The following is a 12,170-nucleotide window of genomic DNA, read 5'->3' as shown; positions in this document are numbered from 1 at the left end:
TAGGGGGTGGAGTAGAGAATGGGTTCTAGATAGGTTCTGTATACTTGAGCTTTGTCAGCTGAGAGCTACAGAAAAAAAGGAGGAGAATGGGATGGGTGGGTGCTGACCTTGATGATGATCTGTTTTAGCATTAAAATGCTGAAATTCTGAGCTGTCAACAGTTGTGCTACACCTAAGATGAATGGGGATTGTTTGCATAGTGTAAGATTAAACGAAGTCTTAAGTCTTTGCAGGACTGGGGCTGTGCTTACAGGTAAGCTGACACTCTCTGTGCATCTACGAATACACAGCTCAGAAGAGCTTTCTTGTGTGAAGCTCTGCAGGCAGCCCTGGAATTTGTGGGAGAGTTCAGGTCATATCATTATTAAAACATTACATGACAATTTCAAATGTTCAAATGTATATGGGTGAGTGTTTATAAACATACTATTTTTCTTTCTTTATAGACCAGTGTTCAGAGATAATCAGGGAAATGTTGACAGAGACTCACGATTCTCACCTTTATTCAGGCAAGAAAGTAATAAGATTTCCATGGAAGATTTGATTAAGCTAATAGCAGAATACAGAAGGTAAGGAACAGATTTTAATTTGGTTTGAGAAGGTATAAAAGCCTTAAAAAGCTGCACAGAATAATTTTCACAGCTCTTTTCATCATTTAGCACAGTGTGCCAAAGTAGCCATATTAAATTAGTGTTTTTCACATTAGTCCAACATCTGCCAAAGACTGCTTTAGGTTAGAAATTCCAGGAAAACTGGAAAGTCATTTGGCATGTTAATAAATTTTATTGTAACCTAAAGATAGTGGTTCCTTAAATTAGCTTCTATCAGGGGAAATGCAGGTAAAGTAGCCAACAAGAGAACACTCTCTTTAAAAAAAAAAAAAAAAGGGAAATGAAAAAGCATTCTTTAATGGTTTCTCTAACCCTTGCTTTTGTTTGTTTGAGTCTCCATGACAAACTACAGAGTGAACACTGGAAGGAAAAAACTTCTCCAAATGCTTGACAGTATGTAAATTAGTGAATAGCTGTTTGGCTGAATGTTCTTTCATACAGGTGTAAATCAGATTAACTCTAGAGCAGAGACTTTGTTTTTACCAGATGAGTGACATGAGAATTAAACCTTGAATTTCTTCCTGTGCCTTCTACGCCAAATGCACCTAGAAATAAATTAATGTAATTATTTTTTTCCGATTCCATTTATATGAAATCAAATCATAAAAAGATTGAACAAGTATTACAGGGATTGGATCAGTCCCTGAATCTCTTCTATTACTGTTACTAGTCATTAAACCTCATGGACATTCTTGATACTGGAATAAGAGCTGCCACTGCTGGCTTTGTCTGTCTGACACATCTAGATAAAAGCAATTTAGTATCACAGGTCTGGCATGTCTCCAGTTGCTTGGGCACAAGGAGCGTGTCTTGTTCCCTTTTCAGCATGACACTTGCAGAAGCCATGATGCTGTGAGTTCCTTTTGTCTCAGTGGTCACACAATTCCTTTTAAAGAACATTTGTTTCAGACTGTAGAAAGAAAAAGTGGGTAAGTTAATTCTTGTAAGGTTCATCATTACTTCATCAGTTTCTTCCTCTTCTATAAGTGTGGCATTGCCTCAAAGAGAAGGCATGAGAAAGAATAAGGCCAAGAAAGAAAAGACGTTTCTTCCCTGATGTTGCATTTGTTTTGAGTCTAACTGCTAATAGTTGTATGTTAAAGTGTTTAATAAGGGTTTATGTCTTAAGTCAGGGTTTGGTTTTAATTTCAGCTTAATTTCTATTTCGGGTCTTATCTCCCCTCTTCTAATTTTCTAAAATGTTTTCATTTCTGTCATTGCAGAGCAGAGAAGATTAGCAAAATACAGACCATACCTGGCAGTTTGGAGATCGCAGTTGATTGTGTTCCTTTGGAACATCCAAGTATGATTCCACTATATAATTAATCATTATTATTAAATAAGAAATTGTCATAGGTTTTCTAATAGCCTGTTGTAATGAGACAGTTCTGGTAGAATTGTCCATCGTTGTGTAGAAAAATGTTTACATTTGTTTGGGAAGGGAACATTCCTGATCTCTTTTTTTTTCATTTAATTGCACCATTCTTTTCCTCCTGCAACTGCCCAAACATACAATACAGAGCTCAACATGTTGTCTCCACATGTGATGAAAGTGCAGGGACCACTTTTTGGTCTCTAAGGGATTAGGCCAAAGACCTGACTGGGCTTCTGTAGCCAGAGGTTAAGATCCTGGCAGTGTTGATGTGGACTGTGATGCACATATCTTCTGTGAATCAGCACGTGATTATCAGCATGTTTCATGAATGCAGAGCAGATGGAGGGCTTCACTCAGAGGCAATTCTGGCATGAATACAACAAACACTAGTGTGGGTACTCCTAATCGAATCCTTTTTTAATTTTTTGTTTCAACAGCTACAATTCTGTGACCTACAACTGCAAAAAGCTCAGGACTATCTGAGTTAATTAAGTTTAAAAGTCACTTTTATTCTCATGTCGATACGTTCGTAGGCCCTCTTGTTTAGCTCAGGAACAAGCAGAGCAACTGCTCAGTATCAAAATGGAGATGATTCCTCAGGGATGTAGATAAAATATGTTCTGTGCAGTTATATTAGTTTATGTTAAAATATGTGATCATCACATATTTTATACCATCTTCATGTGGTATTAGATTTAAATAATAGTTTCACTAATATTTCAAAAGATATTTTTATTTTTGGAATTTAAAGAAATTGATAGAGTAGGCAAAATGGTCCAAAACAGCTTGATCCTTGTATTGTTACATGACTCGGTGCACTGTGGCCAAGTGAAGGTCTGGTTTTAGAAGGTATATGCTGCTAAGGTGCCCAGTACGCGTGGAAAGTCAGTGAAAATTCCCTCACTCTGAGCAGTAGCAGCTTACAGATTTCTTTGGCACCACAAGATTTTGTCTTACTCTGAGTCAGGCTGCAAAATAATTTTAAAACTGTAAGAGAAAAGTTACATGCTGTAGGATTTATTAAAACCTCTGTGAAAACTCTTCTTGATTTCAGTCAGCTCTGAAGGAAGCCCCTGTAACAGCAGTAAGCAGTTCTGTTGTAACACCCCCTTCCCCCTGAAAACAAAGTCTTGCTTAACTAGTGCTAAAATCTTTTTTTTGCCAAGAAGAGTTAAGGAAAAGGAAGTTGGCTGCAGATCTTGTTGAGAAGTTGCCATATGATTGTGTCTCTGGGGACCGACACTGCTCTGCTTCACGTTACCATCAATTTGCATTAGACAACTGCAGTAGATCTTTGCTTTTATAAGACTTCATTTGCTATAGCTACAAAGAGCTGTAGACGGGGATATACCAGGAGATGTTGTCTGACAGTGTTTAAGCTGATAGACAACTATTAACTTTGCTGCTGCACGAGAGGGGAAAAAAATTTGTAGCTCTAGCAAAGGGAAAGAGAGAAAACAGCTTTCTGAAGCTTTCACCTATGCTGCCTGGTCCCTGCTTGTTGTCTAAACTCTGGAGCTGACACCAGGGCAGCAGCTACGGCCCCTGCTTTGCCCCCCACCTAAACCACACATTAAAACCCAGAGGTGGGAGGCTCCAGTCGTGTGCAGGGCAATCATGGAGAGGTGCAGATGGCCTTGCAGCCAAGAGCCAATGTGGCTGGAAGCAAACTGGGCTGTTGCTTCTGCGTGAGTGTCTGTGAAATGTGAGGCACAGACAGAGACCTGACCTTCACAACGGACTCCGTAAGGCTTGCTTTTTTCCAGGCAGTTTCTTGCTGTTGTTGCTGTCTCTTCTGAAAAGAGCAGTGATAGCCTGTAGAGTGCATCCGAGCTGCTGGTATTGAAAAGCTTCCTGGTTGCTGTATCATCCCTTTTTGTGTTCGGTTCAACACTATTTCCCCGTGAATTTTCCATGGGCTGCGAGAAGCGCGGTGTGTTGAGCACACAGCAAGATTTCTGCAGACAGGCCTTAGATGTGCATGCTAATCCTTGTGTCAGCCCCAGGATTTCTCTAATGAGAGTCAAGGTTAATGATGTTCAAAACCAGACACAGTCAGAATGCTTATAAATCTAATTTGAGGGGCAGTTGGCTAAAAATGAAGACATAACACATCCTTTTCAGATATGTTGCCTGAGCCTTGCCCAGACAGTAGTTAGCTGTTTAGCCTTTGATCTTAGCTTTGTGTAGGCCAAGGCCAGTGAGCAGTCCCCAGCTACTGGGAAACTTCATAGCAGAAGAGCAAACACTCAGAGGTTCATAGGTGACCCTAAGTGGCCCCACTGACCAACAGAGGAGTTTGTGAGATCACTTGCTGTGCCCTGTTGCTGGAGCTAGGGAGAACATTCCTAAGGGTTCTTTACAGCCATCAGTGGTCCCTGTCAGTTCTGGCTGACAAGTGCAAGTGATTTAATTTAGCACTTCCCTTTCACTGCTGCTAATTTTGTTTGGGAAAAACAAAAGTTTTCATGGATCTTTCCAGTTGAATTCAGGAGCTGTGTCTGTTGGCTGGGTGTACCAGTGAATTGGGCAGGTGCGTGTTTCAGTGGGCAGTGGGCTGGGAAGAATGTTTTCCATGTCTGTTTGAAACAAAACAAACCAGCCTGCTCCAGCTAGGACACAGACACTTCTCCCCTTGCCTGTCTGAGCTGCCGAAGACCTGTGCAATCCTGAAACCAGCAATTTCTTCTTGTGTTAGTTTTGAAGGAAGTAAAATTGAGAATATCACATATGAGAAATAACCATCTTCTTTCAACTTCCTCCCAACAAATTGGTTGTTTTTTTTCCAGTGTGTTACTGTAGGGTTCAAGGAAAGAATTTTGATGAAATGTCTCACTAATTTAATGGTCCAGACATATGGAGAATCTGTGATCTTTGCCTGTGACTGCTGTCTGGGTGATAATGTTTATTTTCACCTTCTGTTTCTTGATCTGGTTTCAGTCATCCCAACTGAACCATGTATTCAATCTAGTTCTGCAATACTTGTTTCTTCATTTGGTTTACTATGTCATTAGATGATAGAAAAGATTAAATGAGATATTGGGCAGTAAAATCAATTAGAAACAGCATCACACATTCATAACTAACTTTGTTGAAACTGAGAGTGCCAGTGGTGCTGTTATGCTGTCAAGCATCTTCAAATACTGTGTATGTCAAAAGTTTTTAGTGTTGTACTGTTTAATTTCAGTGAGATAAACCATTTGAGGATTGTAATTCCAGATTTATGTGAACGCAACTTAGAGCAGGATTTGATCTGTTCCATCTCAATGTGTTGTATTCTTAGTAGTAAGACTAAGTATGTGACAAGTTTGTGTGTAAAGAAACTGAATAAGTGATGTTTTTCTTTTCTGTTCTTTTGAAGACTGTGTAACTTCATCTTTTATTCCAATCAAGCCGTTTAATGACATAAAGGAACATCAACCTACAGTGGAAGTTGAGGAGTTTGTACAGGAATCAACAAAATATTCTCGGCCTTACAGAGTATACAAGAACCAAATATACATATATCCAAAACACCTCAAGTATGACAGCCAAAAATACTTCAGCAAGGTACAGTATATGATGACCAATTCAGGCCAACATTGAATAGTTATGTATTACATGAGCTGTCTCATTGGAATGAAGGAGAGGAAAAGGGCAATGCAAATCACTTTTTTCATAATTTTTGCAGTCATAAAACATTGGTACAATTTTAATGAAATAATGTGTGGATTAATTTCAAGTTTTATCAGTGAATCATAGAATGGCTCGGGTGGGAAGGGACCTTAAAGATCATCTAGGTCCTACCCCCAGATCAAAGAGAGAACATGGGAATAGCTTTTTCACAATCTTGATGCAGATGCAATGATTCTGGAAAAAAATGTTTTGCTTAAATGAAATTTGAGTACTGATTGCATGTTTATGCTGAGTGAAGATTAATTAAAGACAAAATGCAGGTAAGTGATGGTCACCCTATAATCCACTTCTACACCGTTGGTTTGAGGCCTGGCTAGTGTTTAGCCACTTCTTGATTGAAATATTAATTCTAGTGATAGCACAGTGGCAAGAAAGTGTTCCAAATTTACGTTTATTTTAGATTTTGAAAAGAGTAAGCTACTCGTATTTGGCCTGCATTTTTATGGCTATCCTAGTTCTCATCTGAGCTTTAATATATTCCTATTTTTCAGGCACGGAATATAACAGTGTGCATTGAATTTAAAAGCTCTGATGAAGAAGGAGCGAAGCCACTGAAGGTGAGCCATGAGAACAGTGTTTCTGACATTACTTATAAAACCCAGGAAAGGAGACTACACTAACCTATAACAATTAAACTTACCATTTTTACAGTGCAACTTAATTGGTCTAAAATTCACCATTTACCCCAGATTTCTCACTGAGCTTAGGATGCTTCATAAAAAAGAACGAGGCAGAAAATTAGAACTTTAAACATAACTCTTAACTGCTACTGACCATGGACTATCACGTATTATTGTTGTTATGTAGTTTCCCCACCAATAAAGCTGTCATCACTCAATATTCAAGGGCCTTCGTACTAGGCTGTGCCAGCAAGGGGATTGTTAACAGTTGTAGCTTTTGCAACACTGAGAGATCAGTAAGGGCCTTACATTGTATATTGAATTGGTTAAAGATGAAATAGCTTTTGTAAAACTTTTTGCAGAAAACTATGAAATCAGTAACAGCAAGAAAGAAGCCTAAGGAATGCATTGTTTAGTAAATTCAGGGTAATTTTCCTGGATCAATGGACTTTTCCTGGAAGTGTGTATAAAAAAATAATTTGAAAGCACTTAAAATATTTCTTTGAATATTTAAGTAATTATCAATCTTTCATGATATTGTTTTCAATGCACATGCATATTAGATATACCAGGACTAGTATCATCAGCAAAATTTGACAATGTAATTAAAGTATGTTACTTTTATCAGTGCATTTATGGGAAGCCAGGTGGACCATTATTTACAACGGCAGCCTACACCGCTGTGCTACATCATTCCCAGAATCCTGATTTCTATGATGAGGTCAGTCTGCTTTTTTACTCATTAAATGTCTGCCAATATCACGTGTTTGCCAATGAGACAGAAAAATGTGTAAAGAATGCTTGTTACGCATTCTTGTATACCTGGATGGAATTATGTTACGTAGATCTACCTGCATTCTCACTTTTTTTTTTTTATCAACTCAGTGAGTCTTTCCTCTTATAAGATGTTCTAAGTACAGTTAAGATGTTGTAGAATTAATTAGAAATAGTGTAGCTCTCGAAAATGCACGTCTGGATGACCTTAAGGACCTAGATGTATCTCTGAATTTAGTGGAAACAGTAAACACCATGATGAAGGGTGGAAGCAAGTGTCAGAACAAACCCGTCTCGCAAATACAGGATTTGTATTGGGATATTTTTGTTGATTCAGTGATCTGAACAGAATATACAGTGATATGCAGAGGCTGCAGCAAGTAGCTTAGCTCATGCTTTGGAGGTTGCAGCTCTAGAATAGAGTTCGTACATTGGCCTTTGCCAAATGTTAGATGAACATCTTTCGACCATGCATTTTTACATTTCACCAACGCCAACTGCGATTTCCTAGGCTTTCTGCAAGTGAACTCAACTTCACCCTTTCACTGACCAGTGTGTTTGATGGTGTGCTAATGCCATGTGTCTTTTCTAGATTTTCTACTATGGCTTCTGGGTAGTGATAATGCTGGCAAACAAAACTAGTAGTTAGCCAGCATTTTCCAAACCACTTGATCTTGGAAAAACTTCCAAAAATGAAAATTTTCTTTGATAAAATATCAAGAGAAAAACCAGCAGATAAAAGTGCAACTTATATACAAAACATTAATTTAAGATTCGTGTTTAGGAGCTGAGGTGGAACTTTTAAAGCATTATGTTTTCATAACATCATAGAATCATTTAGGTTGGAAAAAAAAAACTTAAGATCATCAAGTCCAACCATCAAAATTGATTTCATAAGTGTTGAGCCACTTTCCTCCTACTCCTTTGAAGGTAGAATTTGGGGTTTTAACACATCTGCAAATGTGCTTCATGTGATGCTAATGAGCCATCTGCTGTGGGCAAATTACTTTCGGCTTAAATGAAGACCTGAATTCAGATCTTAATAGATTATTTGGCTGGAAGAGGCATGCACCTGTCCTAAGTGTTCCTAGTATTAGTCAGGAAAACAGCAAGTGCAGTTTTGAAAATAATGTAGAATGTTATCCAAAAAGTTCTCTCTATCTCCATGTCTGTATGTCCATTTCATATCTATATTTATGGTATTAGATTCTTACCCATAAGCTGATTTAACACTGGAAGCATTTACTAACAATTTCTAAACCTTACTTTAAGCATAGGATCAGCATGGATAAGCATTATCACAGTTCAGAAGGGCAAAGTGTCTTTTGCATTAGTTCCTATGGTAATGTGTTTTGATTACTTTGTATATTTATTCCAATAGGTTAATAATACCTCAGCCCATATCTATAGGGATTTGTGGATGACATGATATGAGATTTAAGACTGACCAGAAATCCTAAATAGAAGTTGATTTTCATGTCAGCTATGAAATGATCCTGAATAAAATAGCAGAGATTTTGTTTTAGTTTTGACTTTGTCCTGAAAATAAGAAAACAGTGATGGCTATTTATGTCTGCTAGTCATCACTTGTAAGCAGGGTCTACGACTTTTTAATTCTGTGCTTTTTCATCATCTGCTTTTTCATCATAAATGCAAATATTCATTCACAAGAAAGAGAGAAAAGAAGCTGGTAAAGTAAAAATGAGAGAGAATCATCTTCAGCAACTTCCTTAAGAGAACATCTATTACCAAGGTAGCAACAGCACCACACAAACATTTGCCAGTAAAGTCAGGCTGTACTTAGACCTCTATGTAGAGAGAGATGTCACTCATTTAGACCATCTCTGATGCCTGGTTTAATCGATATTTAAACTAAAGTGAGGTGTAACATTTTACATTTCAGGTGAAAATTGAACTTCCCACTCAACTCCATAAGAAACACCACATTCTGTTTTCATTTTATCATGTCACCTGTGACATAAATGCAAAAGCTAATGCCAAAAAGAAAGAGGCTCTGGAAACACCAGGTACCTGTAGCAGAATTATTTTTAATAATAAATATAAATAATGTACATTCGAATAAGGATTTCAGAATTTCTGGCTGGATGTTATTGTCGTCCTTTGAACTTGAGGAACTTGTTTTCCAAAGTGCCATATTGATTTGTTCTTGTGCACAGTGGGATACGCGTGGCTTCCTTTGTTGAAAGATGCCCAGCTAGCTTCCCAGGAACACAACGTGCCAGTAGCAAGCAGTCTGCCTCCCAATTACTTAAGCCTTCAAGAACCTACAAGTGGCAAGGTATTGATTCATACTTTTATATTGTTCAAACGGCACAGAGCACTTATTTGTGTTTTACATGGGATCAGATTTGCATTTTTACTTATCTGAAAGTGTAAATGATAACAGGGCATCTATTTTAGAAAGTTCATGTTAATAATATCAAGTATATAAATGAATATCTGTAACACTGGGCTGTAAGCCATATGATGTTGACTCAGGAGTATATATGGAAAAAGTGCATTTTATAACTGTGTCTTCTACAGTATTATACCTAACGTCTCCAAAACTTTAGAGAGCAATCAGTAAGAACTCTTCAGAAACTCAGGCCATAAGACGTTCATTATCCAGCTGACATGACCCACAGTCATGATTCATTCTCCAGCATTGTTGTACGATACCACTTTTTTCCACTGATCCCGTCCTGTTTTGGGTTATTTGTGCCTCCATGTGTTTTTTTTAACATTGTCAAGAGAACAGGGTAGGGCAGTGACCTGGTCCCTTAAATGATAACGTTCATGGTCTCATGCTGAAAAGTTGGTTTGTATAGCACTAGTTCTCTATTTGTGAAAGCACAATAGCCAGCACAGTTCACACACAAACCCTGTGCAAAGCTACGCAGTGTCAAGAGGTGCAGACTTGAATAAGTAGGAAAAAATATATTTTGTTTTGTTTTTATAGCAGATCGGCTGTGATGTAAAATGGGTAGATAGTGGGAAGCCACTTTTCAAAGTGTCTACTTTTGTTGTATCGACAGTAAATACTCAGGTAAGCTGAATTTCCTCTTAGCAGTTACCTGCTTACAAGCAAAAAGTGTCAAAGAAAGTCTGAAAGATGCTTTCTCTCAAATCTTGTACGAATGTGTTTCTCTAACATAGAGGTTACTTAAATATAGAATGGCAAAATTTAAATGATGGAATACACATTTTAAGGAAAAATATAAATTACTTAATATTATGCCAAAATAAAAATTATGGAATGTCAGTTTAAACAGCAAGAAAATAGAATGTGAGCACTGGGGGAAAAAGTATCTGGCCATTGAAATCGTTAGGTTGTGAAGAAAAGACTAATTGCTTGCAATACAGGAAAAAAAGTTTGGTCAAAGAACCTAGAAATATTTGGGTATATATTAGGCTACATACAATGGCCAATGGACTGGGCTAGGTAAACTGATCTGTCTTTCCATGTCTTATGTCTAAGGTGATAGCTACCAAGTGTGTTCTTTCGTATCACAGGAGATTGTTATAAAGAATTTATGGAGTTGAATTCCAAGCCTTTCTATAATATGTTAATGTGAACATTTGTTTATCATTTAGGATCCATACCTGAATAACTTTTTCCATCAGTGCCAAGAAAGGGAAAAGGATTTCTCTCAGCCTCCTACCCCAAACTTTATCAATTCTTGTAAGGTAAAGTAATCTGCAGCACAGAGTTGTGCTATAAAATTGTAATTAGGGCTTTCTCTCAACTGATCCATCACTGCACAATTCTAAGAGTGGCATAGACTTGCCAGGAGACAATGGGTCCATGACAACTCCAGTTAGACTTCCTTGGTGTGACAGATGTAATACTGGTCACAGAGATGTTTCCGATCCCCTCTCTCATTTAGAGCATGGCTTCATCTGCCTCAATTCCACTCTGGATAATCCAGCCTATGTCAAGCCTCAGTTCCCATTAAAGAGCGGTGAAATGCTGCGCTGTTTCTCAAGGACTGTCCAAAAAATGAGCTGTGGCCTGTTGAGCTGCAGTATTCCTGCTAGTCCTCTGGTGCCCTAGACGTACAATGTGATTACCTCCTACTTGCCTCCAGATTTTCACTCAAAAATAACTGGCTGCTCTTCAAAGGGGCTGTTTTTGGTACTTTGCATGTACAAATTAAGGGTACTAGTTGCCTGTCAAGTTCTGAAAACAGTAAGAGCATACCCTTTCTGCAAAGTTTAAATGAATAAGCAAGAATAGCATTAAATGCATCTGTATTCAGTAGCGGTCAAAAACTGAGAAGGCAGGGGCAAAGCAAGCAGCATAGAAGAGCAGCAGGTAAATGAAGGGCCATGGCAAAATTCAGAGTTAGCACTTTGCAGTCTGCTTATTGAACTTTAAGAGGAGGAGAAGCAAGAAGACTGTAGGGTGACCGTGACTTTAATTATGTCACAGTATTAGCTCTGAAACATAGTACATGACTTGTATTTATTATTTTTCCTTGTGGCAGTGTGTGAAATCTAATAGCTGTTTGGGGATTTAGATGTTACCATCATGTATGTGCTTTTCCCCTTTCCTTTGTCACTATGTTTTCCTGTTTCCACATACCTTCAGCAGATTTTATAAAGATGCTTGTGAATTTTGCTTCAATAAGCAAATGATAAATTCCAATAAATTATGGCCCCAGTTCTCTGGGCAAGGCCTTAAAGGTGACTACTAATTTGGTGATGCGTGCAGGTAGACTTGATGGGGTATTTAATACTGTCAGTTAGTGCTGTTTGATTTAACAAGATGATTAAAGAATGTTTTCAGAAATCAAAGCATCAGGGCTATTTATAGGGGATACATCTACTGAATGAAAGCCTTAATTGTGAATTTTTGGGAAGCTGTTGACCATATTGGACAAAGTTTGGGAATCCATAAAAGCTTCAGAATTTTCTAGGCAGTAAGTTAGTTATCTAAATAACCAGCTTTGCACTGTTTGTTATTTACTGTTTGTAGTTTACCTTTTAAAGAGATTTTGCTGATTTTATTAGAAAATAATGTTGTATGTGATAAAGAATCAACTTTGCAATATAACCAAGAAATAATTTTCACCAGGGCATTTTGCTTTTATTTATAAATCATGAATAACTTCG

At 37.8% G+C, this 12,170-nt stretch overlaps 1 protein-coding gene across 13 annotated transcripts in view; it reads left to right on the top strand.

The window, feature by feature from the left end:
- The window catches only part of DOCK10 (dedicator of cytokinesis 10), a 152,103-nt gene that overhangs the window by 93,875 nt on the left and 46,058 nt on the right, over nucleotides 1-12,170 (top strand). For all 13 annotated transcript variants that reach the window (XM_080603754.1, XM_080603753.1, XM_080603746.1 and 10 more), the window contains exons 15-23: nucleotides 447-569; nucleotides 1,835-1,914; nucleotides 5,348-5,535; nucleotides 6,153-6,218; nucleotides 6,910-7,002; nucleotides 8,959-9,082; nucleotides 9,233-9,354; nucleotides 10,015-10,101; nucleotides 10,650-10,742. In XM_080603754.1, coding sequence (XP_080459880.1) covers nucleotides 447-569; nucleotides 1,835-1,914; nucleotides 5,348-5,535; nucleotides 6,153-6,218; nucleotides 6,910-7,002; nucleotides 8,959-9,082; nucleotides 9,233-9,354; nucleotides 10,015-10,101; nucleotides 10,650-10,742 — 976 coding nt within the window. The remainder of the gene's footprint in view (nucleotides 1-446; nucleotides 570-1,834; nucleotides 1,915-5,347; nucleotides 5,536-6,152; nucleotides 6,219-6,909; nucleotides 7,003-8,958; nucleotides 9,083-9,232; nucleotides 9,355-10,014; nucleotides 10,102-10,649; nucleotides 10,743-12,170) is intronic.

Source organism: Anser brachyrhynchus (assembly GCF_964034855.1).
Source record: "Anser brachyrhynchus genome assembly, chromosome: 9".
Lineage (NCBI taxonomy): Eukaryota > Metazoa > Chordata > Aves > Anseriformes > Anatidae > Anser > Anser brachyrhynchus.
Note: the sequence above shows the minus strand (reverse complement) of the source record. Positions and strands in the feature narration are given on the sequence as shown.